Raw genomic sequence first — 27,752 nt, forward strand, 5'->3', positions numbered from 1 at the left:
AATCGATAGTAGAATTGAAGTAAAATCTAAATTACATCAATTATACATCAATTACTTTGAACATATTGATTAGGAGAAACAAACTTAACATAAGAAACAAGGTTTATAGCTTGGGATATAAATGAGTTTTGGAAATTTAAACTAAGGAGAAGTTATAATGTATTTATGTTAGAAACAGAGTTCTTAATGTTTCATTGGAACATAATATCACTTTTTTTATTGCATTTCCAGATTGCTGTATCGTACCATCACAGCTGAACTCGAAATAAAAGCTCACCGCCGGAGCAACATGACTGTCACCAAGATTTTTAAGAAGAGAGTAGAGCAGTACCCCAACCAGACTTGTTTCTTATTTGAGGACAGTATTTGGACCAATGCTGATGTACGTTCGAAATGATTGAGCACAATATTTTTCCATCAATAGGTACATTGTAAATATGCAGATGCTTGGATAGAGTCATAGAGTCTTAGCAACTAGTAATTAAATTTAAATTTGTTGTTTGTCCTTTCAGTAGTCTAAATAAAATTATCTGATCGTTTAATGCTTCATCAGTTAGTCTCAACATATGTATGTAATTATTGACTATTCGGATAACTTTACTTCTTTCTTTGTGTCTGAAAAGTAGATCATGCAAATTTGTAACTGTGTTACATATTAAAGAGTTCCAAGACTATATGTATTTATGAGTCGCTATGCCATATGTGATGCACGACTAATAAAGTGCTTAAAAATCTTCTTCTTAATACTATTTATTGTTTTACAATTAATTTTATTATTAAATTTATTAATGCTTTACAGGTTATTTCAGTGTTATAATATAAATTTTAGTTATCTTTTATATTGAGCAAGAGTCATTCATAAGTTTAACATATCATTTAGAATTGAAAAGTATCTAAGCCGCAATTTTTATGTACATACATGCTTTTAGAAAGCTTTTGATAAAAGAAATTAGGTAATATTACTACTTTTCAGAAAGAACATTTTCAAAAGAACAACACAAATTTTGTAATATCAGGTATTGACCTATTGTTGTAGGAAATCCTAAGAAAATTCTGTTTGAATGCGCGTGCATAAGAGTTTCTTTTTATGGAATTCTTTAACATCAGGTCACGGAATATTCCATGTTTGCAGTTATAACGATTATCTATACGAAACAAATCATATCATGTCTTCAATTCTACTTTTTGCATTTAAATTGGATATATTACTGTATTTCGTAATAAATCGTTCTGCCATTTCATGAGCAACAGAATTATTTGAAATTTTATATTCCAATAAATGTAATGTAATTTTTTCGCAAGAATTATCAGAACTGTGCATGAAGATGAAGGTGAACAATTTAATAAGAATTAAGTAATGTTAAACGATCAGCTGATTTTGTTATGATTGTAGGAATTGGAACGGTAGTGAGTGTCCATAATTCATTTTAGTATAACAACAAAATGTTATGACATGATATAATGGTGTAGAAAACATGCGATTGTAACGTTGTAGCCATCGAAGCGATGTTAATGCTGTTGTTTTCCAAACATTAATTTCCATTGACTGGATATAGTATCTGAACGAGTTTTCAAACACTATAATTTGTTTACATAACGTTAACATTATAATTTGACGTTAGTTGAGTCCCTTTTGTATCTTTATTCCTTTTTACCATGTTTTTGTTTATCTCTGTTCAATTTTATACGAATCTTTATTTAGAGTTTTTGCACAACAACGTAACAAAAATGAAATTTAGCAAAAAAATGTCCTTAAAAAATTAAAATAATCTCCTCATAAGTGCTGTATCTCAATAGAAAAATTGTTTCGGAACTGATAAAACAATAATAAGGAATATACATACATATGGGGTGTTCTAGAAGTGGTGATACAAGCGGGAAGGTGATATTCTTCATGAGAAAATAAATCGAAAATATAGAATAAAAATTTTTGATACTGTGTTTTGTTTTCGAGAAAATTGAATTTGAATTACGATCGGATACAAGTATACGACGTGCACTTTTGATTTTCTTTTCTTAAGAGCACTTACCACTCAAGTGTCTAAAACTATATTTCAGTACACTCGTCTCTGGTAAACATTCGAATTCAGTTTTCTCGAAAACAAAGCATAATATCAAATAATTTTATTGTACACTTTCGACTTGTTTTTGGACATAAAATAACCACTTCTCCGCTTGTTCACCAATTTTAGAACACTTTACATATTAGGTCTGTTAGAAAGTTCTGTCCATTTTGAATAAAAACAAAATACAGAAATCAGAAGATGTAGAGTCAAACAAAAAAAGATATAATGAATAACAATTACAATTTTCAGGTTAACAAATACAGTAACCAGATAGCATCTGTGTTCCAAAGGGCTGGATATGTAAAAGGAGATGCTGTTGCTTTAATGATGCCAAATAGACCAGAATACGTCGCAATTTGGCTTGGATTAGGAAAACTCGGTGTCGTTACTGCTCTGATCAATACGAACTTACGAGAGCAATCTTTAATTCATTGCCTTCGTATTGCTGAAGTGAAAAGTGTAATTTATGTGGAAGAATATTCATCTGGTAAGTGAACTTTTTTTATATTTATTTTTCTTTAACAACTATAAATTTAAATACTATTAAGTAGACTGAAAATAAAACATAGAAATTTAAAACAAAGTGTTCTTTGGAAAATAGTATTGCCACAATATTTATACATAAACAGAAGAAAAAAATTTAAATTTCCCTGCTATCTTTACTAGCAAAAATGTACTTTTATTATTTTAGGTAATGTTACTACGTTCGCTTAAATAACTAAAACTTTTATTTTTGAGCGTATACTCAATGAAAAGTACTTATTAAAAAGCACATATTATAATAGTGCATATTATAAAAGTACATACATATTAATAATAATGAATGTGTCAAATATTAAATATAGATGAAAGAAACATTGAAGAAAGTTAATATCCAATGAATATGACAAAAGTTTAAATTGTTAGTGGTTGAGGTCACTTTTGTTCAAAAATTTAATCATATGTAAATATCCTTGTTAAAAATCTTCTTATGCCTCAATGACTTTTCTATTTTTTATATTTTGTTAAAACTTGAATGCTAAGGAACATGTTTCCTTCTTTTAAATTTTGCTGCATCTGTTATCAAACACCCTATATGCAAATATAGATTTAAGAATGAGGAAATTGCATTCGAAACTTTATTTCCAAGTTATTAATTCTATAGTCAAATGGTGAAACTTGACATGCCAAGATTTTCTAGTTTTTTGATACAGCGATTTTAAAGTTGGGTAGACTCACATGTCATGAATTTCCACCTTGTTTTTCCTTAAACTATGAACTATATGTGATATACAGATATTATTTCTTGCAAACTGATAGATCTCATCTAGGTACACACGGAAGAGTACATATCTTGATTTTGGAAAAAAAGTGACATAACAAGTTTTTGCCATTTGACTACAGAATTATTCAAGATACACTTAAAATGCATCTGAAATGTGTCTTACTTGGAGACTCATTCTACTTCCGGTGTGCATTACCTAATTGTAAGTTAGGCGTCATAAGCGCAGCACTATTAGTGGAATGAAACAATAAAATAAATCTAATCAGACATTTCACGGACACTTAAGGCGTTCCTTTAACATTTAATATTTTGTCTTATTTTGATATGTAGAATTACCTTTTAAAATTTTTGACAGTTGTGTACAACCACCCTTTACGTAGAATACGCATCGACGAGTAAACATGACACGAGCCAAATAATCTTGCCTTTCAGCCAAGTTTGTGCAATATCGTTTTTAAAATGACATCGTAATTTTTCATCTTAAGAATATGTTTTTATCTAAATTTTTTAAATAATAGTGTCTATAACCAGTGTGCCTCAAAAATATTATGCAGAAAAAAATGAAAAATGAAGTCATATGTTAAAGATAAAACTAATAACAACAAATTTTCAGTTTATATATATACGTATTGTACAATATTTTTAACTTATTGACAGATTTTTGGTGGATTTAAATTATTTCTGTGGCGATATTCATATCATCGTATTAAACTCATTAACCCTTAAGAAACTATACGAACAAGAGTTCAAAGCTTGAAAAACAATGAAGTCATGAAAACTTGAAATTAAATTAGTTAGTAATGGAAAGTGCTAAGTTTCGTATTATTAATCGGATTTTGACCAAAGGTGTGGCCAATACGATTCCTTAGGTTCTCCCGATAAAAATGGTATTAAATACTATGTAAATCGAACTATTTTTTATGAAACTGGTTTAAAATCACGCATCTGCATCATTTTTTTCATACAACTTGCACGGTTATCAATCATCTATATTTGGTGGTACTTTGGTCATAATCCGAATAGAAAATACGAAACATGATATTTTCAATTGATAAGTCCTTGATCTATCATGATTATTTCGATCTTACTTTTTGGGCATGCAGAAATTCATGAGCTGATCAAGTAATTGCATCAGTAATTAGTTTAGTTCTTCGGATAATTATAAAGTGGCAAACATTTTTTTCTTTACAATTGTGTAAGGAATATATGCTGTAGATATATACAGGGTGTAACAAAAATGTCGCAGTTCCTTAAAAGGGGTGATTCAGGGGGCGATTTGAAACAACTTTTTCCTTAGCGAAAATGTAAGATGAGGCTTCGTTAACGAGTTATTAATGAAAAACACCGGCCAATGAGAGCACGAGTTTGCCGTCCGAGCGACTGCGGTAGCGTTGGGTACGCGCTGGGCGCTACGGTTGTACTCCGAACAAGAAAGTCGGCATGTGTCGAAGGAAATAGCATTAGTGTGAAAATATTTGCATAACGTATAAACGAAAAAGCAATGCAACAAAAGAAATGAACGGAGAATTGGAGAATTAACGTTGAAGATAGAAACGTTGAAAGTAGTCTGCGTTAGATTTAAAAAATAATAATCATTAATGAATTAAATGCAATTCATCTGTAGTTTGTAAATCTGTGTCACTGGGTCACTGTACCGATACTGGTCATCGACCTCTGGAGTGGTTTATGGCAGGGTAGAATTTTTCCAAAGACGCTCCTTGTACCCCCCACGTAGTTTAAGCACCTCAGACCTTCTTTGTTCGGACACTCCGAGATCATGTCTCCTTCGAAACCAAAGCAATAAAGCCATAAATTACCTAAATGCGTGCCCTAGCATAAACCATTTCGACAGTCGATGACCAGGATCGGTACAGTGACCCAGTGACACAGGTTTACAAACTACAGGTGAAGTTTGTTCTCTTCTTCCTTTATTTTTCGTTGTATTGCTTTTTCGTTTATACGTTATGCGAATAAGAGATTTACATATTCGTATTTTTACGTTGCACGTAGTTTTCCTCGATTTTAAGTAATTATTCACTTCAAGTGATAAACAAAAAAAGGACTAGGTGTTATTTATTATGTCGCTTTCAGTTTTCATACTAATGCTATTTTCTTCGATGTATGACGACTTTCTTGTTCGGAGTACAACTGTAGCATCTAGCGCGCGTACCCAACGCTACCGCGGTCGCTCGGGCGGCAAACTCGCGCTCTCATTGGCCGGTGTTTTTCGTTAATAACTCGTTAACGAAGCCTCATCTTACATTTTCGCTAAGGAAAAAGTTGTTTCAAATCAACCCCTAAATCACCCCTTTTAAGGAACTGCGACATTTTTGTTACACCCTATGAACGCGTATGGTATTCAGACAGAACGCACCTATGATCAAATTAAATATACAATCGTCCTTGGTAGAACTTTTATTTTGCTGTATAATGGTATAGTTGGATTGTTACACCTGCGTCTACATTATGTATGTAACATAACCAGTTACATAATAAAGTTATAATATTTATTTAAAAATGATAAAGATAAATGTTACATAATATTATGTAAAATAATTTTGGTATTATACAGTAAGCTATATGTCGTCAACCAAGAGTCGGCAAAGATCAAGGACAGCAATTGTTATACAACATGTTGTCAGACAGTTTAAACAGTTAATAAGCTGTTGCTCCCAGAATTATATAGGCACTCAACGTCTCACGCCGTGATTAGTAATGAGATGCAAAGTTTTAAACCTGTAATAGTACAAAGGATATGTCAAACAATGAAAATTAATAATACGTATTAATTAATCGCTGCAGCAGCGGTTCTCAACCTATGAATTGCATTATGTTACCTGCTATCTTGCACCAAAGCAAAGAACAGGTGAAATAACTTTAGTCGTATTCGAGAATGGCTTCATCACAGGTTTCATCAATGAATCGTTAATCACATTGTTTCATAGTTAATGTTAAATAATGAAAAATGAAATTAAAGTATTTGTTCTAAATTGAAACTCGTCTGAACTGCTTTCAGTAGAAATGTACTCACTTTTTGTTTTTTACATTATATGTGGAAGTCAGTGGCAGATTAAAGTATTCTGGTGCCTGAGATGCAATAGGAATTTGGAGCCACTAATTCTATAACAAGGCTTTTATTTTAAAATGAAAAAGTAATTAATACGAAAGTACTGTTATAATAGAGAAAGTTTATTCTTTTTATAACAAAAAGTAAGGCAATCTTTTGCCAATTTAGACGAAGTTATTGTTAAATATGCATAATTTTATTCATTTATACAATATACAGTAACTCCAATCTATTAGGTTTCTAAAAATTTCATATTATAAACGGTTGAGTCACAGTACCATTATAAACAAGTATGTTGAGTCGCGCAGCAAAAGGGTTGAGAAACGCTGCTCTACACTAATGTTTGACACTCTCAATAACAATATTCAAAAGTATCGTTCAGTTGGTAGTATGAGCAAAAAGACTGTGATTCTACATGAAAAATGAAATTGAAAATATAAAATAATCTTTTCAGACGAAACTTTGTTTTCTAGAAAAGTGATTTAAGATATGCTGAGTACGCAAGCATTTGCTCAAATCTTAACGCAACGAATTTTCCTGCCAGTTGTATCTATTCATATTCATAAATATTCCTAATGTTTTATACACAAAGTAAATCAAATAACGAACAGAAAAAAAAACAAAAATAAAGCGTTTACTTCTTACAAAGTTTAATTTAAGAATTATTAGAAATGATGTCTACTTTCTTGCATATAAATAATTATGTTGTTATCAAATTCCTTTAAAAGCATTATATATTTTGCCGTTTTAATTTTTCAAATACTATAATAACTTTTTTAAAATTTTTTAATATTCAATACGTAATTACTATACGTGATAAATTTAATATGACTCCATATATACAGGGTGTAACAAAAATGTCGCAGTTCCTTAGAAGGGGTGATTCAGGGGGTGATTGAAACAACTTTTTCCTTAGCGAAAATGTAAGATGAGGCTTCGTTAACGAGTTATTCATGAAAAACACCGGCCAATAAGAGCACGAGTTTGCCGTCCAAGCGACTGCGGTAGCGTTGGGTACGCGCTGGGCCCTACGGTTGTACTCCGAACAAGAAAGTCGGCATGCGTCGAAGGAAATAGCATTAGTATGAAAATATTTGCATAACGTATAAACGAAAAAGCAATGCAACAAAAGAAATGAACGGAGAATTGGAGAATTAACGTTGAAGATAGAAACGTTGAAAGTAGTCTGCGTTAGATTTAAAAAATAATAATCATTAATGAATTAAATGCAATTCATCTGTAGTTTGTAAATCTGTGTCACTGGGTCACTGTACCGATATTGGTCGTCGACCGTCGAAATGGTTTATGGTAGGGTAGAATTTTTCCAAAGAAGCTCCTTGTACCCCCCCACGTAGTTTAAGCACCTCAGACCTTCCTTGTTCGGACACTCCGAGATCATGTCTCCTTCGAAACCAAAGCAATAAAGCCATAAATTACCTAAACGCGTGCCCTAGCATAAACCATTTCGACGGTCGATGACCAGGATCGGTACAGTGAGCCAGTGACACAGGTTTACAAACTACAGGTGAAGTTTGTCCTCTTCTTCCTTTATTTTTCGTTGTATTGCTTTTTCGTTTATACGTTATGCGAATAAGAAATTTACATATTCGTGTTTTTACATTGCACGTAGTTTTCCTCGATTTTAAGTAATTATTCACTTCAAGTGATACACAAAAAAAGGACTCGGTATTATTTATTATGTCGCTTTCAGTTTTCATACTAATGCTATTTTCTTCGATGTATGACGACTTTCTTGTTCGGAGTACAACCGTAGCATCTAGCGCGCGTACCCAACGCTACCGCGGTCGCTCGGGCGGCAAACTCGCGCTCTTATTGGCCAGTGTTTTTCGTAAATAACTCTTTAACGAAGCCTCATCTTACATTTTCGCTAAGGAAAAAGTTGTTTCAAATCACCCCCTGAATCACCCCCTTTAAGGAACTGCGACATTTTTGTTACACCCTGTATATGTATAACAATGGAATGGTAATATTAACACCATTTGATACTTTTTATTTAAAAAATGTATTAGTTCAGGACTTAAGTTAAAAAGAAATGAAAAACAGTAACTGTAAAACACCTTAGAAAATATCCGTAGAAATTCAATATGGAAATCACTCTTGGAAGTCCATGAATTCAAATACACAATTATATTTTTAAACTAAGTGGTATGTTTCAAGCTAGAAGAAAACTTTTTTTAGTACATAAACTAACTGAGACGTATTCTTTAACAAAAATGTTCGGACTATGAAATCATGAGATGCGGTTTGAAAATAAATCTTTTGGAAAATAGTCTCCAGTTCTTGTACAGGTTTGGATTAGACCATGACTAAGGCTAACAAGTTGTGTAAACCATGTCTGGTAGCGAGAGAATTGCTAAAGTTCTTCGATTGCAAAATGAGTAATCCTTATCTTTTACGAATTTGTACTTTGGAATGAAAACAAGGTGTGACTAATTAGGAATTCGAGGTTTTTATAACTCAGTAATTTACTGTAATTAATGTCGAGTCTTTCGTCACGGCTTTTCGCAGTGTGTCAAATGACACACTAATATTTATTAGTATCAGTTTAGGCAGTTTCGTTTAATCTCCGATAAAACTAGCTGCAATGCTTATAAGGTTAAGAAAATTCTTCCAAATTACAATAGTAATTGCTGTACAGCAGTAACTATTTTTTTTTAACATGATAGCTACCTACCTACATATATCAGTAATGTAGGTTTTTTTAGAGGAGAGAGATGCACTATCAGTTTAACTTTTAACAAATAAGTAGAATCTAATATTATTTCAACTAAGGTTGCGACTAATAAAAAAAGAATGTCAATCAAGAATGATGAAAATCCTGGTGATTATTGTACTAAATGCTTAGAAACTTACAATTCATTTAGATGAAATTGATCTAAATTTCATTTGCCTGAAATGACTCCATGAAATATCTATCCCGTATCTTTTGTAGTGGAATATGTGTGGTACAGAAAAAAATGAATTAAAGTGCATCTAACCTCAGGATCTAGGGAAAAATATACTTTTTTAAACTTTTTTGAAAAGTATGTAATAGTACTACATATAACAAAAGTTCTATAGATTTTATGTTATATTTTGTTAAATAAGTTTAATCAAATAATTAAACTATACGTCATTTTTATTTAAAAGTTCATAAGTAAAAAACAAATGTTGTGCATTTCTCTTAAAATCACTCTAACTACAATTTAGAAACTCAGATGGCAGGTCAACCAACAGCACAATAACGTGGCCATCATTTCCAACAATTTTTAATTTAAGAAGATGTCTAAAAACTAAACGATTTATTCCGTTATGTACCTTCGTTATTTGATCCACTTGTATAAAAAACATTAGGAATATTTAGGATCTTGAAAAGGTATAGTTTACAGTAAAATCTATTGATTATGACTTGATACATAAATCTTTAGTTATATCATATTTTGTAGAAACAAAGTACTGCATGAAAATATTTTATTTTATATTTTCGATTCAGTTTTTCACGTAAAATCGTCACCTTCCCGTTTATGCTATCAATTACATGAACATTTCATATACATACATGGTGTAGACGCAGCTTAATCATATTTAAAGAATAAGCCAGTAATGTATTTTAACTTTAACTATGACAAATTTATGTCGAATAGTTTATATTGTATTAAGGTCACAATCATTACAGAGAGCCGAAAAGTACAAGTTCCTAAAAAGTATAAAATCTTTTCTTAGCCATCAATGACATAAAAGACTCTATTCACGGTATCGCGAGGTACAAAGCATGTAGCCCTCCTGAAACATCCGAGGACGGTGTGTACAACCTAAACAAGCTTATGTCAGAAGCCAGCACGGAAGAACCGGTGGTAAAGGAAGAATTGGGCTACAGAGACAAATTGTTGTATATTTATACGAGTGGCACTACTGGCTTGCCGAAAGTGGCAATAGTACCAAATTCAAGGTAAAAAAATTTATTTCTTAAATAGAACTCTAATTTACTTTTAAAACGTGTGTTACTGTAGCCTGAAGACAGTCAGTTATTTATTAGATGTAAACTAGTAGACTTTGCTTTATTTATTTTCGTGAATTTACACTTTATGATTCTGGGAGTACTACTTTGTGATGGTCAAGTTTTCTGTAATTATTTCTCACTTATTGTTTGACTACAAAAGAAAACACATTCCCGGATATTTGCTCATTTTTAATATCTATGTGCTTACTGTACATCATCAACATTTTCAGTTGTTCATAATGCACGAGCGAGCTTTTGTTTACAGACATCAACAAACAGACGTCTGCTAATTGTTGAAACCAGTAAACATTGGTGGTATTAATTATTTCGTACTAAAAACGAACATTATTCATTAATTAATGAACATTATTCATATAACGTTAGTCTATGTTATATCATATTATTCATAATAATTTATGTACTTGCCATTTCATTCTACATATAATAGTTTTTTTTAACGTTAGACTCACAATAATTTCTTAGTGAAATTCCGTATAACGTTAGAAATTAAAATATTGAAGAAAATATGGTAGTTATTGGGAATAGGAAACGAAACGTACAAAGCTAGATTATTTATAAAAAGCAATATTGCAGTCTAAGTGCTAAGGTATGTCATAAAATCGAAAGGTTATCGTAAACACAAAATGACTTCGACAATTTAGTTTTCACAGAAGAAGATACTACTTCTAGAATAACTATAATAATAAATGACTCATCAGAAGAATAAAGAACTAATTCATTTTGTGTATAAATAATTAAAATATAAGAAGATAAATCCAAATGAATATTTCTACTTCTTACTGTAATTGTATAATTCGTGACTCGAAAGATGTCTCGCAGGATGGCTTAGAGACGATGCTTTTCATGTTACTTCTCATGGAATACAAATAATATGTGTCAGCAACGTAGATGTTTAATCAGTGAGACAAAACGATAGTAGGTACACTCGCTTAAAAATAGAATACGTAAATCACTTGCTATGTTTTGTTAAACTTTAATATCTTGCGAAACAGAATTTTTTATAATAGCAATCATCCGTGTTTCGTTAGAGATTTATATATATTATTTTTAATGTTCTTCTATCGAATTTTTTATCACTCTTATTCAATACACTACTTCTGTCGAAAATTGCATGCAAGTTGTTCTTTTATATATTTTAGTAGCAAACAAATCTTTGTCTTACTAATCCTATAACTTTAAGTAGATGTATACACATAACAGTTTTGAAAATTAGAATTAGATAGACAACTAAACTTGTAAATATAGTTATCTATTTTGTTGTTAAACTATAACATATCTTGACACTATGATTATGATTTAAGGAATCAAACGAGTAAGTAATATTCATTAAGGAACATATAGGTAAATTTACAGTCAACATTCGACAGTGAACAACCTATAGGGTATAATAAATATACGTTGAAATATTTTATAGCATGGTAGGGAAGCTCAAATGAAACACAAACTGTTCTATGATAATGTCCGATCTGCCTTCATTTAGTAATAATAATGCATTAAAGTTAATATGCTAAACTAACAATCAACAAATTCTACAGATACATTGAAGGACAGAATAAAAAAGTGAATAGAATAAAAATATCTTAATACTATGACGACCGCTGGTTTCGAAAATCATTTTATAGTTACATAGCTACTGACGTCAGCGGACGTCACAGTGTTAATACATTTTTTTGTATCTTCGAGGATTTAACTTTTATAATGCTTTAAAAATCTTAGATGCTAGGAGGAAATGGATCTTGGACTTTTAAAGTATTACAAAAGTTAAACTGTAGGAGATAGAATAAAATATATTAACACTTTTTTGCTCTACTTCTGCCCCTCAATATATCTGTAAAATTACAAAATCCCTCGATTGTGTTAGTTTAGCATACCTGTGTGCTACCCTTAAGAGACTACTATTGCAAAATGAAGACAGATTAGACATTATGTTATAGTACATTTTGTGTTCCACTTCAGCTCCTTTGCCACGTTTTAAAATATTTCAACGTATACTTGTTATGCTCACCCTGTATAATATAGGACGAGTCTAGTAACTGGGCCAGATTATAACTTTCTTTCTATTGAAGTGAAAAAAATTGTTCAAGAGAATTTTGCGTTGTTTAACGCTAAAACTACCGAGGGTAACATGTATCTGTTTTTATTACAGTGTCAAAATTATAGGTCCTTGATAAAATACATAATTTATACGAACAATCATCAGTTATACACTTCTCTACTTTTATTCGACATTAATGGACAAAAATTATTATATACTTGCAGAACAAAATGTTTATTAAGGAGCGCAACTGCGTCGATCATTTGATCGCTCTGGTAGTTTTAGTGTTAATATGATCTGTTATCGTATAATGCAAATTTTTCCAAAAGTACATCGATCAATGCAGTTGCAAGGTGCAATTGCACTTGCTTTCTAAATGCAACTCTACGATTTTTTTTTAAACTGTGTAGATATGAATGTTAAGAAAACCTATCAGCAAGGTAGATAGGATCCGCTGTAGACGAGCGGTTTTTGCCGCATCACGTTGCAGCAACAAGGACAATTACCAATTTTCAGTTGTGGAAAACAAAGAAAGACATACGAACACAGCAACTTAGCGACACGTTCGCGTATTTCCAAAAGAACGCAGATCCTGTTTCGCGCTTTGTGTGAATTTGCCGCAATCGTGTCGCCTAGTTATCGCGTACGTATGTCTTTCCTTGTTTTCCACAATTGAAAATTAGAGATTGTCCTTGTTGCTACAAAGCACGGAGGCGAATTGCCGCTGCGACAAGAAAGCGCTCGTTTGCAGCAAGTCTAAGAATGATAGGCCTGTACGACCCTGAAATACAGATCATGAGGTATATCTGGAGCGTTAACCTTACAACATTCTTAAGTGTCCATTTTAATGACAATCTTTGATGCAATTTTATTGTTGATTTTTTTTTCTTTAAGGCCTGATGCACACAAGCGATATTTTGATGTACGATTTCGTTGCGATCATATGTTTTTCTTTGTTTTCCCAATTACAAACAACGAAGACAGACATACGATCGCAGCGAAATCGTGTATCGAAATATCGCGCATGTGCACTGGCTCCAAAACTACATTTTAATCTTAGATTGAGACATTTTTCAAGGCTATCCAATTTAATATCGAAATTGAAAGTAGTCAATTGATCTTGGCCAAATTTTTCCAATGTTTTATAGACATCGTTAAATGTTCTTACAATTACTAATATTAGTAATTGCCTTACAAATGTAACATTGCCCTTTTTATATTTTTTATTATAATTGTTTGAATATTACGCTACTTTTTCGACGAATTTGATATTATATAAGCACGAAATATGAGATTTATAATATTACGATTAATATCATAAATTAAGTAATAATCATAAATTTATTTTCTCAATCGTAACAGTGACATAATAGTGAATCATCATATCCTCTATATTTTAAAAAAATATCAGAATAATTATTTGCTGAAAGCAGAAAAATATACGCGTGAAACTTGTCTGATACTTATGAAGCCATAGCAAAACGTTAGGACGCGTCGCGACTTCGACCGAGAATTGAACAGTTCAGGACGTCGCACTTTGTGGCTTGACTAACCATGTGTTAACCCTTACAATGCTGAAATTTATAGCAATAGAAATTAGAAAAATGTCATATTAAATTGTTTACAATTTCAACTGTTTATTAAGTTTCTTCCTTTGTTTTTTATTTTTATATTAGCTAACTCCAATTATTACAATAATTAAAATTCTTACATGCTTATTACATTGAGTGATGTAACAAGTAACTGTTACATAGATTTATCATGTTCGTATACATAGTGCATATTATGTGCAGTGAACTTTAACTATGCAAAATGGTCAAGGTACATGTTCGGCTGAGTGTAGATATGTAGTTGTAGATTGTAGTCAAGGATTTACTATAATCTTAAACGTTGTAGTTGATACATTATGTAAAATTATTGACTAGAAAATGTAGGTCAGTCTGAAACGATGGATAGAGTTCAAAAGGTTACTTCTCCAGAAAGTTACAACTAGATCAATAATTTTAACCGAACCGCTAAGTAAGAAAACATATATTATTTATATCAGAATTAAAACAAACGGAAAAAGTTATTATTAAATTCAATAATAGGGAAGTGTTTTCTAACTTATTATGATGTATGCTATAGGGGAAACTAGGGTAAGATGGGAAGTCTAGTAAGTTGACGAATGTTCATTTTTGCTTCTATTGCTAATGTATGCGGACTTTCTTTGGTATGCTATTTTTATAGTTGTCGGTAAAAGTCGGTAAAAGTCGGTAAAAGTCGGTAAAAGTTGTTCAATAAATAGAGCGAAATCTTGATTTCTTGCATGTGGCTTCTAAAAAGTTTATATTAAAAAATTAATGAATAGAATTTTAAATAAAAGTAGATTTTGCTTGGGAAGTAACTTTTGACGTTTATAAAAGTGTAGAATTGAATATCAAGTAGTGCCTTAAAATAAACTTGATGTCTTAATTTTATTTTGCTATTATTTATCCACATAATACATGTAGTAAGATGGCGGGGGTAAGATGGTGAATGTCATCTCACCATGTAATAATTCATTCGCTTTATAATTTATGCATTTTACTGTTATCCACTATAATACTACGAAGTTACGTGAAAAAATAAAATCGACAAGTTTGGTCACAGAATACTTCGTTAGCTGCAATACACATGATAACGATGTCTCGACGGATATCAATAGCCTGAAACACTTAAAGATTTATATTTTGAAAATGTAAAAAATAAAATAAATCTAAATAAATTTAATTCTCAATAGTTTAAAGAGTAAAAATTACATTTTTTTAGAAACAAATACTAACATTAAATGGTTTAGAAACAAACTTAAGTTATACTGTTTTTGTAATAATTGCATTTAATATTACAATATATTTCGTTAGATAAATATTTAGCTAAAATAACATAATGTACACACATAGTTCAATTAGTAGGTTCTTACTAAATTGTATCTATAGGTACACATGTACACCCAGCTCAGACGAATCTGGCTGCATCGATACTCTACCCCATAAACTTAGAAACGTTTTAAAGATATCCAGTAAAGTCCTAGAAATATCCAAAAAACGTCTGGAATCTCTTTCGTGATCTCTTTCGCCAAGTGAATTTAAAGTTGCTAAGACCTATTAACTTAAATAATATCAAAATTTACAACTTAACTAAAGTACAACTACTGTTAAGTTACGACTTCACGAGAAGGCTGGATTTTCATGTAGCAAATGTTTTGAACATATCTATCATTGAAAAACAAAGAAATTTCGGGCATACAGTAACTGTTCAGTATGTTTAGATAATTTCATACTAGTTTATTGTGTGTTTACGAAAGGTTTGAGAACTTTCATGTGCTTTTAAACAGAGAGCCGTGAATAGAATGAATTGTCTCCGTACTAAACATATAAATAATCCTCTCAGGAAAGCCTTACGACTCGTCCAGAATGAGATTACATGTAAATCTAGTCACTTTACGTGAGACTATTTCTTCTTTGTCTGCATTAAAACTAGTTCCTAGCAAAATGATATAATTCTAGTTAGTAACAACTTTTATTCGTATTTGCATATATTGCAAATTTCTTTTACATCGTTTAATTACTTCAAAACATGATTGAAAGACCACAAAACTGAGACTGAATTCATTTATATGATAAAATTAAAGAGATTAACAAGATTTTATTAATTTTTTTACACCGAAATGAAGAAAACTTAATTAACAATAATTCACAAACAAATTTCTTTTCATTGAAATAAAATTAAGACGAATTTTATATAAGTAATTATATAAAGATCTTTTTTAACATTATCAAACCTCTATAATTCTTCTGCAATCATTTAACAACTTTTCATTCTTTGTTCTCTTCATTAATTTATTATCGTAATATTTGATTTAAAGTTTATTTGTACAACTTCATATTTCTATAGGTGGTGGTTTAGTTACAGCTCATTTCATTTCAACATATTAAAATTTGAAATTTATTTTTAATTTATATCATACAATTGACACAAGAATACATGTAGGTATATCGATTAATTTCGCTTACTATACAAATTTATTAAGATTTACCAAAATCAGTAATTCCTGTGCAGTCATTTCTGTGTAAATGGTACTAACTTATTTCGAAAAATTATATACTATTATAAATATGAAGAGTTTATTTCAAACAAATAAAAGAAAATGAGAAAAAAGATCAGTGTTTCTCGAAACATTTTACCAATTATTCTCCTATGTAAAAATTATACATATACTAGTAATTGTAAATTTCTAATTTCTTTTTTAACTAAAATCAATCGATTCCTTGGTTTTAAGTGTATATTTTCATGTGTCACTAATTTATTACAATACCATATATTTGTTTAAATTTGTAACATGTTTTTTGGTTTGAGTAAAATGAAATTTTCAAATGTAGCTGACTGAAGCTTTTAAGCTTATTTTCCTTTTTTATCCTACTAATTTAAGTTAGTGTTAATTTTTATTTGGCATAATATGTTAAATGAATAAGCAATACTTATACAAGTCAGACCTGGTAATCGTCAAAAAGTAAAAAGAAAATGAATTTTTCTGTTTACAGATATTTGTTGGTTGTAATGCCATTTAAGTTGTTAGGAATGAAATCGAACGATATCCTGTACAATCCAAATCCACTATATCATACAGCTGGTGGTTTGATAGGAGCAGGTTCCGCGATTCTGAAAGGCGTACCAGTCGTCTTAAGAACCAAGTTTTCAGTGACGTCTTATTGGTCAGATTGCATCAAATATAATTGTACCGTAGGTGGTCTATGAAGTTTGTACACTCTTTAGCGATCTCAGTGAAATTAATCTGTGCACAACCATTAGTAATTTTATATTAGATTTTCGTATCAGTGTTCATCATGCTAGAAGCACATGGAAAGGTAAAGAATTGAATAAAAATTAACAAGTAGCTTGTATTTTTTCTAAATAATTAGTACAAACGCATTGTCTCTCTTTTAAAAATTAATATTATAGACGAAATTTATATAATATGAAAAAATGGTTAATTTACTGATATCGTTAATTTTTTAAAAATACTTATATTGTTTTTAATTTGTGTTTTAATATACAGAGTGGGTTACCTAAAACCGAGTACTAAAACGCACTCGTTTGATTTCAGTGACACGATAATATGTTTCGGTTACATTTTTAATAGGAACAATTACGATACAAAAAGTGCATAAATATAAGAAATATATATTTCATATGTTTCGACAGAATATTGCAGTGTCGAATATTTTTTATGGAACCAAGGAATAAATTCATTTAACAAGAAAAGATAGCTTTTTCTTATATAATAAATGTAAAGTTATCGCAGCAAATAATAATCAGCTTAATTAGTTGCATGTTGGTTGTAAGTTTAGCAGATCAGTTCTGTGTGTAATTAATTACAGTTACTCACAAATTTATTCACCGAGGACAACTACATTTACCTGTTCGAATTTTAAATATATTTTACTTTTTGATTAAAAATTAAGGAGAATAGATAAGCGTTAAACATAAAAGCAGAAAAGAATCAATGTAGCAGAAAATAGACCACAGTGCTTTTCATAATTAATTAATATTTTCTATACATATGAACAAATCCGTGAGTTATTGTACATGTTTTCCATTACCAGTATGCCATTTGTCATATCAGCGATGTTACTTGTATTAATAAATATTTTGGAGCCGACTGTAAGTACGTTGTAATAAGGAAAAAATTAAATGATATACATATGTATTTTCAGTTAAAAATTCTTAAGCTCAAAATCATGGTACAATATGTAGGGACGTACTTGCCTTTCAACTTAATCTTCGTTTTGATTTTTCTGAAGCACAACGTACACTTGTTATGGAAAAGCAGTTTCTGTCAAATTGGCTAAATTTTTTATATATTATTGTTTTTATGATGCTGATCAAATGTCTCTATAGGCACAGCCTCAAAAGATTATAACTTTTTGAATTAGTCTTAAAGTGCTCAAAATTGTGTAACACGTTTGGTACCGATCACGCATTGGCGTGTGAGACATCTTTATTCAGTAAATGGTAAGCTTCGGGGCTAACAATTTTGAGATAATGAATCATTTCACATCGGCAGTAAACGTGTTAACGGAAATCGTATTTTCATTACATCACTAACACACACACACACACATAGGTACGAAAAGCGCACGTATACACATACAGCATGTGCTTTTCATACGCGTGCACATGTACCTATGTGTGAGTGATATACTGAAAATACGATTTCTGTTAACACGATTGTTACCGATGTAAAACAACTCACTATCTCAAACCTGTCAGCCGCAAAGCTCGCAATTTACATAATTTTGAGCACTTTAAAACTCTGTAACTCAGAAAGTTGAAGTTTTTTGAAGTCATATCTGTGGAGACTTTTGATTAGCATTATGAAAGCAACAACATACAAAAAATTTAATCAATTTGACAAGACGTGTGCGGGATCCTTTACGCTACAATCGTTTATAGCCCACTATTTTTCAAAAAATTAATAACTAGAGTTATTGTTGAATTTTCAGTAGCAGCTAGCAAAAGATCGAAACTCCAAATATTAATGAAAGATTTTTTAAATGCTTTACATGTGTTTGTAGCGTTTCTATAGGATAAAACTTTTAATTTAAAAATAAATTTACATTGAAGATGACATTTCTTATGTGCGATCGTCGCAAAACAAAATGCAGCATTTTGGCATCGGTGACGTCGTTACATTTGAAATGAATACGTTCCCGTAATGTGAACAAGATATGTTACATATATTAATTAACTAATTAATTAATTGAAAGATGCATTTTAAAAGGCGGAATAAGTTTTTGAAATGAAAAATAAATTGTCATTGTTTGCAATTTACTATCACTGCTCTTACCAGGATAAAGACATGACAATGTTTCGTTAGGTTTTTTGAAGAAAAGAAATAGAGCTTCTACATTGTAATACTTTGTACAAAATAAACGGGAAAGTATTTTCCAAATATGTAAATAGTAATTATGCTATATATTAACATAGTCCATGTAATGGACATTCCACGAATAAAGTCATAAGTTTATTCATATAGCATCGATCTTTGACCTATAAAAAATCAAAATATAGGTATAATTTCATTTAAGAAAATATTGATAACTTGATTGACGAGATTCAACTTTTCCCTCTGTATCTGTGATTTGTATTTTTGTATTGTACTTCGGATTAAAATTATTGAATTAAATTCAAGCAACTTAATTAATCGAGTTCTTCAAGTGTCTAATTTCTGAAAGACCACTCTGTATATTTATCCATTACAATTGTTATAGTTTTTGAATATAAACATCTTTGCATATACAGAAGAGTACACGCTAATATTCTAATACAATCAAGGAACTGCACTGTAATCCTTACGTAATAGCTACACTGATCTCGGAATAGAGATAATGAGTAGCAGGATTAAATCATTGAGATTTAGATGAAACAACTGTACTAAAATTTAAGCGTGCACTACTGTATCAATATTGTTTTTTAATATGCATGAATTAAACAATCCATATTAATTAAAATCTATGAACTAGGCTATAATAATTAATGAAATTAAATAATATGCGACTGAAGAGACTTATAAAAACATTGTTTTTATTAGGCAGCGCAATACGTTGGCGAGATGTGTAGGTACTTATTGAATGTACCATCACGACCGCAAGATAATGCTCACCGTATAAGACTTATGTTTGGAAATGGCATGAGGCCACAAATTTGGAGTGACTTCGTTAAACGTTTCAAGATAAAACTGATCTGCGAGTTCTATGGATCCAGTGAAGGAAATGCTAATATTAGTAAGATCTAATATGATAATAATTAATAAGTATAAAAGCAGTAGATATAGCTTAAGAATTCTGGCTTTTAGTTATTTCTTTCTGAAGCATTTGAGTCTTGTATTAATTTTCTAGTAATATTGATCCGACACTCTGGTATAAACTTTAACTTTTCCAAGAAATGTTATTCATGCATAGCATTCGCGTAAATTTTATACAGATTTTATCGAATGCATGTAACAAACTTTTATCAATCAAAGAACTGCAGATTTAATACAAAATTAGTGTATGTATCTAGCTGGATTCTCTTTTCTTTCCATGGAATATTTTTTTATAATGCCTCCTACGATTCCATCAGATAAAAAACTAAAAAAGTATTAATTTATGACCAGTGTGTCTTCAGGTAGCGTCACAGTTACGATCAATCTATTGTTGGATCTGATGTTTACTATTTTTGGTCTTTAGATTAGTTGACTTCTATGTTGAAGAAAAAATACAGTAATTTTGTATTTTTATGTAAACATAAGTGATACATGTTAGTTTTAGAACTAGATTTTGCAATAATTTTATATTTTAACATTACAGTAAATTTGGATGGCCGAATTGGTGCTGTTGGTTTTCTACCACTCATTATACCAAGAGCACTTGTCCCTTTGGCAGTTATTCGAGTAAACAAAGAGACATACGAACCAGTTAGGGGTCCAGATAGATTATGTATCAGAGCAGATACAAGTAAGAATCTACTGCCATTATGATGCTATGTTAACATTTTACAAGTAGATTATATATTTGGTTTTCTGGAATTCTATAAATGTGTTCTGAGAATTGATATTAATTGTCAAATAATGATTTTCTAACAGAATTATTATACACGCAATTTTATTGCATTTTGAAATGTTTTAAAAATAAGCAAATATGCTAATTTGCTTTACAACCTTAGTCAAAAGTCAAAAGTCTGTAGTGAAAGAATAATCTTTACAGTAATTTACAAAATATTTATAAGAATTAGATTATTATAAACAAATAATCATTATTTGCATCAGGAATTAATATTATTGTAGTATTTTGTTTTTCATTACTGAAATATTACTCTGCAAATTTCAGAAAAGATTCTTATTAAAATAAATACATTATTTTCTTAATTTAGATGAACCAGGGATGTTCATAGGATTAATAAAAGAAGGGAATCCATTAAGGGAATTCAATGGATACTTAGACAAGGAAGCATCAAAGAAAAAAATAATAGAAAATGTATTTACCAAAGGTGATAAAGCTTTCTTGACAGGTAAGTTATATTTAAAAATATTGGCTTCAATAAAATTTGGATTATAATTTTATAACTGTAACAGGGGTTTACAGTAATCGCTGAGAATTTATATCGCTTATTAAAAAATGCAAACGTGACCTTCACAAAGTTTTATCACAAAGAATATCGCAAGATCAAATCAGATATCACTTTTAATGTTTTGTTGACATATATTGTGAATATATATTTATTAATTTCAAATTGATCTTCATTCTTTTCCATGTTGCAGGTGACATTTTGGTGCAAGACGAATATGGTTACCTTTTCTTTAAAGATAGAGTAGGAGACACGTTCAGGTGGAAAGGTGAAAATGTTGCCACTGCAGAAGTAGAAGGCGTTATTAGTAATATTGCTGGGCAACGAGATGCCACTGTTTATGGGGTCCAGGTATGTTCATTAACGTTGAATCTGTTATTTTAATTATGTAATATTTCTTAATTGTATATTTAGATTATTATATATATTACAAGTTTTTTTCATTATATAACCTTATAAGTTTTTTTTTGTTCACATGAAAAGTTCAATTGAACTTTGAAATAAGTTTTCGAAACGATACCATCTAGTTTCAAAATTAAGAATAGTATCCATCGATGCATTGTGACAAGATTTTTGTAATGATTTTGGAAATCGTTGCATGGTCTTAAACTGATAAACACTGTAAAATAAATATGTATACAAAATTTAAATTTTTAATTTTTATTAAAATGAACATTAATTTTATTTAAGGTACCCGGAATGGAAGGAAGAGCAGGCATGGCAGCAATCGTCGATCCAGATAGTTTATTAGATTTCAAAGCCCTCGCAGAAGGCCTAGAAAAATCTTTACCGTCTTATGCGAGACCAATTTTTTTAAGAATCGTAAAGGAACTTGAAATTACTGGTACATTTAAATTGAAGAAAGTGCATCTCCAAAAGGAAGGTTTCGATCCAAGTAAAATTCAAGATAAAATGTACTTCTTATCTGGAAACAAGGAATATATTGAAATTACGCCTGAACTTTATCAAGAAATCATATCTGGATCAAGAAAATTCTAGTCATTGTGTTAACGCTTCGCGAACAATTTTTAAGGGTTAAAAATATTTTTAAAAATTAGACATAATTTTTTTTACAATATGAATATGACGTTATGCACGCGCCTTGTAGATACAACGCATAGGATTTTATAATATTGATGTGTAAATCATAGAATTTAGGTGGAAGTTTTCGAGTAATGTTATTTTTACAGAAGCTCTAAAGAAGCTTGTGTAGTAAGGAATTTTTGTCACAAAGGGATAAATTCGGTTTTGCTCATAGTCATGTAAAAGCAAACGAATAAGGTGACACGTTCCTGTATATTTTATAAATACGTCTGTACATTTCTAAGTGAATGAATGAAGTGTAGTATAAAAAACATTGACATTGTAGATAGGTTACACAGTTTCAATAAAATCATATTCAATATGTGACATTTGTTTTTTTATCAAAAATTCCTTATTTGTAACATGTATTTTCACATTGTAAAATTTGCGTTACATTTTAAATAATACCGATGTAGGCTTACAGAACTATGTATTTCTCCATTTATTATAAGCATATAAAAATATAAATTGAGACTAGTAATTAATGCATGTAATAATACAGAATATATATACATATATATAAAAGTGAAAACATGTTTGTGTTAGTCTTAATAAATATAATACTGCCTAGTACAAAGTATTATATAATAAATAATACTGTTATACATATAATATATAAAAAGTATTACAAAAATCTTTATAGATACTAAATTATTAAATTATTATAGATTCAACATTCTTAAATAATTTAATAGATACATCTAAATAAATTTTAATATTATCACTTCTTAAGACGTTATTGTTATATCCCAACGGCTCGTGGCCCACCTTTGACCCTTTCTCCTTCTCGCATAACCTGCAAAGTCGTATAATGGTACATCTACATTATTCATCTGCTCACAAGCAGAGCCGCTCGCAAGCCTGCCTGGGCCATCTCTGGAACGCGTATCTTCCTTTCACGTAAACTGGTGAGCAGGAAAAAGAAGGAAAACCAGTAGCATGACAAATCAAGGGACTGCTCTAAAATTGCCATCCTCATTTCGTATTCTGGGTCTGTTCGTAAGTTTCAGAAGTGCTTATTCGTGATTTGAACTCTCACAAGGGAAAATTACGAACTGGGCCCCTGTTTTTTGTGCTAAACCGAAGTTAGATTTTAGGCACAGATGAGTATTAAAAATATGCATATATAAAGAAAAATTAATTTTGTTTTAACAATGCTTTTATCCCAACTATTATTAATAAAGAGATGTGCTAACTAACAAAAAACATAGGTTTCGTTAAATATTATGTTTGGTATTTTATATTTTATAAATCTTATATATTTATTTATTAATCAATGAATAAAGAGACAAGAAAATGTAAAAATGAGTTTGAAAAAAGAAATAAAAAAATTGCTCTAGGCAGAGATACGAACAGATGACCTTCAGATTATGAAACTAATGCCTTACGTTCCCGGTTACACTGTTTCCTGTATAACCTCTTGTTTCCTTCAAGTAATGAGTAAACGTTTAAACTCATTTTTTTTTAAACGGCTGGCGAGAAACCCCGAGTGTTTTACATATTTTATAATATGACTGTGGCTTAGTCCAAAAAGCGGGGGTCCAATTCGTAATTTTTTCTTTAAATTAAAGTCATGAACGGGACTTGCGAGCAGGAGTGTATTGTTTCAACTGGCGGGCAATGTGCATCACTGAAAGTTAGCTTTTTAAATGCAATTCCTCTTACCCTCCTACCTCTCCACCGATATTTTCTGAGCTTCAATTAATTATAAAACGTAGATCAATTATACCAAGTGCAAAAGGTTTGCATATATTATATGCAAACGGTTTAACTACTTAAAATGAAAACATACTGTTTTACAGTCTAATTCTGGAAAGAATTTAATTGGTTGAAACTGAATTGTTGTATTTGTATGCTGGATTATCGTCTTCTTTCTTCCGAGGTCCTTTCCTCGCCGTACAAGTGGTACATTTTCGGCACCATTCTATAACATCTTGTTGATAAGTTGTCCAGTAAAACTGTTGACGTACCTTTGCCAAAGTTTTATTTATGCCAAAATGTTTGGCTGCTGAGGAGCTATGGCACTTTTGCGACACTTTCGATACCTTCTTCCGTGGCACCATCAGTAGCCACGTTGCTGATTCTCATCTTCGATAGAGCACTCCATCCCTGATCTCTAGACAATCCCAAATTATCCAATAAAACTTCGTTTGAAGCGGGAATGCGGCGATTTCTTCCTGCAATTTATTCCTTTCACTTTTCCTTTGCAAGATCCTGATGTCCACATCCTAGGTCTGGGTTCGTTTCGAATCTTCGGCGTTCACAGTTTCACAAACCGTCCGTAATACCTGCGCTGTTTCTTTTTCATTCTTTTTTTCTTTGTGATTGCAGGGTCTGCATTTCGAGACCGCACCCGGCCGTCTGGACAGTGCATCAACATTACTGTGTGCTCTTCCTTCACAATGTCGGATCTCGAAGTCATACTCCTGCAACCGTTTGATCCATCGGGCGACCTGCCCTTCAGGATTTTTTAAAAACATGAGCTATTGTAACGTAAATTCTTCACTTTCCGGTAATAAATACAGAGGCCTAGAAGGATTCTCAGCTCTGTCACGTTGACTAGGGTTGGCCATTCTTAGATGGCTTGAATTTTTTCAGAGTCTATTCTAACTTCTTTACCTGTGACGACGTATCCCAAGTATTTAACTTATCTTCTGAAGAAGTTACACTTCTTCGGGTTCATCAAAAGTTTTGCCCTATGCAGGCGTAGGAATACCTGACGAAGGTGTCTTACTTCCACTTCGAAGGTTCTAACATAAATTATAACGTCGTCCAGGTAGACCAAGCAGATCTTCCAGTTCAATCCCTGGAACACTATTTCCATTAAATGCTCGAAGGTTGCTGAAGCATTGCAAAGTCCAAAGGGTATAACTTTGAACTGCCATAGTCCAGCACACCCGCAAGAAGCGGTCTTGTCCTATCTCTCTTATTCACGATGATCTGCCAATGTGTACTTTGTAGATCAACGGTAGAGAACCATGGGAAGTTGGTCAGAGCGTCGAAGGCATCTTCAATTCGCGGCAGCGAGTAAGAATTCTTCTTAGTGACCTCGTTCAGACGACGGTAGTCCACGCAGAACCTCCTCGAATCATCCTTCTTCTTTACCAGGACTATAGGCGACGACTAGAGGCTCTGCGATTTTTCGATTACCTCTTGCGTCTCCATCTTCAGCAGCTCATTGACCTTCTACTGTCGGTTCAAGTGTAATCTTCTTGGTGCTTGCTTAATCGGTATATGGTCACCTGTATCAATCCTATGTTGGACGACCTTGCTCCTATCAACCTCGTCGGGATTCTTTGCAAAGACATCGTGATACTGCTGATTTTTCGCCAAGTCTGAAGAACATTACTCGAAAAGTTCCTTTAAGTGTTCTGGTACGTCCTTCTTCTTCTCCGCTTTCTCTTGAAGTTTCTTGACGTCCTCTTCTTTTCTTCTCAGCGGAATCATGATGTGTCCTGCGAGGCGGACCACATTTTGGGACAAATCAATTTGGCAGCAATGTCTGCTCAGGAAGGTCATGCCTAGCAAACGTCGTTTTCATTGTGAATATGTTCACAGTGAAAAACTCCTCTTCGTTCAAAAAGTCCCTTATTTGCACAGAGAGGGTTTTCTTCCTGAAGACTTGAATGTCCTCTCCCACGACAGAGCGAATTTCCAGTTCAGCTCGATTTAACTCTCCCAGCAAGCAGATTCCTTTCTTGATCAAGTTGACAGGAGAACCAGTATCGAGGACGATGTAACATTCAGTTTCCTCGATGTATCCCTCGACGGCTGTGTCCAAAAATCCGGATCTCCGTCTCACTTGACGAGACTCTTTCCTCGGTTGAGGGGCGTGATTCGAATTTCTCTTCTTTGTTTCGGGGCAGTTTCTTCTCAGGTGATCCTCTTTCCCATGGGCCCAACAGGCACCCTTATCGTCCGATTTCCTGTTCTCTGATTGCTACGTATCAGGCAACTCTTCTTTCCTGGGATTTCTTTTTTGGAACTTAAACCACGCGGGGGGTTTAAACCCTTCACCTTCACATTGCCTTCCATTCGCGAGTGTGGATTACCGCGCCCCGTCCCGTGACAGCGCCCCTACGGCTTCCATCTCGAGTTTCCGGAGAGCACTCCGAAAATGCGGCACTCGCTAGCCTCTCTACTTCCCTGGCCAACGACGACAGTCGTTCAATTTTGAAACAGTACATACTTCAAATTGGCTAATTTCTTAGCTCCATAATGGAGCTCCAGGGCCGACACCAAAATTTCATAATCCGTGAGCTCGGTAGTGGACAAAGAAGTCCTAACGCCCCGCGCAGACCAGACCAATGAGACAATCACCAGAAGGTCATAACCTCTTTCGCCCCATTACAGCTATTTGCCCGTGATACGAAGTATAGGCTTCGAACTGTATCCTGTACTCTTCCCAGGACTCTTTCCCATCGAAAGTCTTCGGCTTCACCAAGTATCTGAAACTGAAAGATACGCGGTGCTCACTTCTACTCTCAGGCAAAGGCAGGACGACCTACGGAGCGAAGGCCGCAGCGGATGAGGGTCACGGGGCAAGCAGAGGAAGCACACTAAAACTATTATTTATACGTGGTATATTGTATATTCACAACTGCCTCCCCCTGCGCGGTCGCTCCGCGCCCCTTAACCGCACCGTCACGAGTTTTTTGGCCGAGTTTCAGGCTCCGGAAAAGGCTCGCCATTATCCCCATCACTTAGTGAGGGTCCTCGCTGAGCGATCAAGCAGCAGAGATAGTGACTAAGAGGGACCTTACAGCAACGAGTCATAAATTTTTCTGTGTTACCAAAGCATCGTATACCAGGAAAAACACAGAATTAGAATATTTGTTTTCACTTTGATCATTAAGTACCTATGCATATACGCAGCCCGTGCGGAGAAGAGCATTTATAAATCACGCTCCGATTTAAATCTTTGCCATGCACCTTTTATTCATTCTAAAACATTAATTGCAGTTACAAATAATAATTATTTTAACATTAAGGATAATACATATTTACATATGTAAGACATTTATATAGTTACCTATACGTAATTTATACAAGGTGTAACAGATAATATAGCCTGCGATATTTTAAGGGGT

At 32.2% G+C, this 27,752-nt stretch overlaps 1 protein-coding gene across 2 annotated transcripts in view; it reads left to right on the top strand.

The window, feature by feature from the left end:
* LOC143177464 (long-chain fatty acid transport protein 4) overlaps positions 1-22,989 on the top strand; it is a 52,471-nt gene extending 29,482 nt beyond the window's left edge. For both annotated transcript variants that reach the window (XM_076375378.1, XM_076375387.1), the window contains exons 3-11: positions 232-382; positions 2,316-2,553; positions 10,121-10,346; positions 17,016-17,214; positions 20,066-20,258; positions 20,823-20,969; positions 21,385-21,522; positions 21,773-21,930; positions 22,270-22,989. In XM_076375378.1, coding sequence (XP_076231493.1) covers positions 232-382; positions 2,316-2,553; positions 10,121-10,346; positions 17,016-17,214; positions 20,066-20,258; positions 20,823-20,969; positions 21,385-21,522; positions 21,773-21,930; positions 22,270-22,578 — 1,759 coding nt within the window. In that variant the 3' untranslated portion in view covers positions 22,579-22,989. The remainder of the gene's footprint in view (positions 1-231; positions 383-2,315; positions 2,554-10,120; positions 10,347-17,015; positions 17,215-20,065; positions 20,259-20,822; positions 20,970-21,384; positions 21,523-21,772; positions 21,931-22,269) is intronic.
* The last annotated feature ends 4,763 nt before the right edge of the window (positions 22,990-27,752 follow it).

Source organism: Calliopsis andreniformis, chromosome 1, assembly GCF_051401765.1.
Source record: "Calliopsis andreniformis isolate RMS-2024a chromosome 1, iyCalAndr_principal, whole genome shotgun sequence".
In the NCBI taxonomy this organism is placed as follows: Eukaryota; Metazoa; Arthropoda; class Insecta; order Hymenoptera; family Andrenidae; genus Calliopsis; species Calliopsis andreniformis.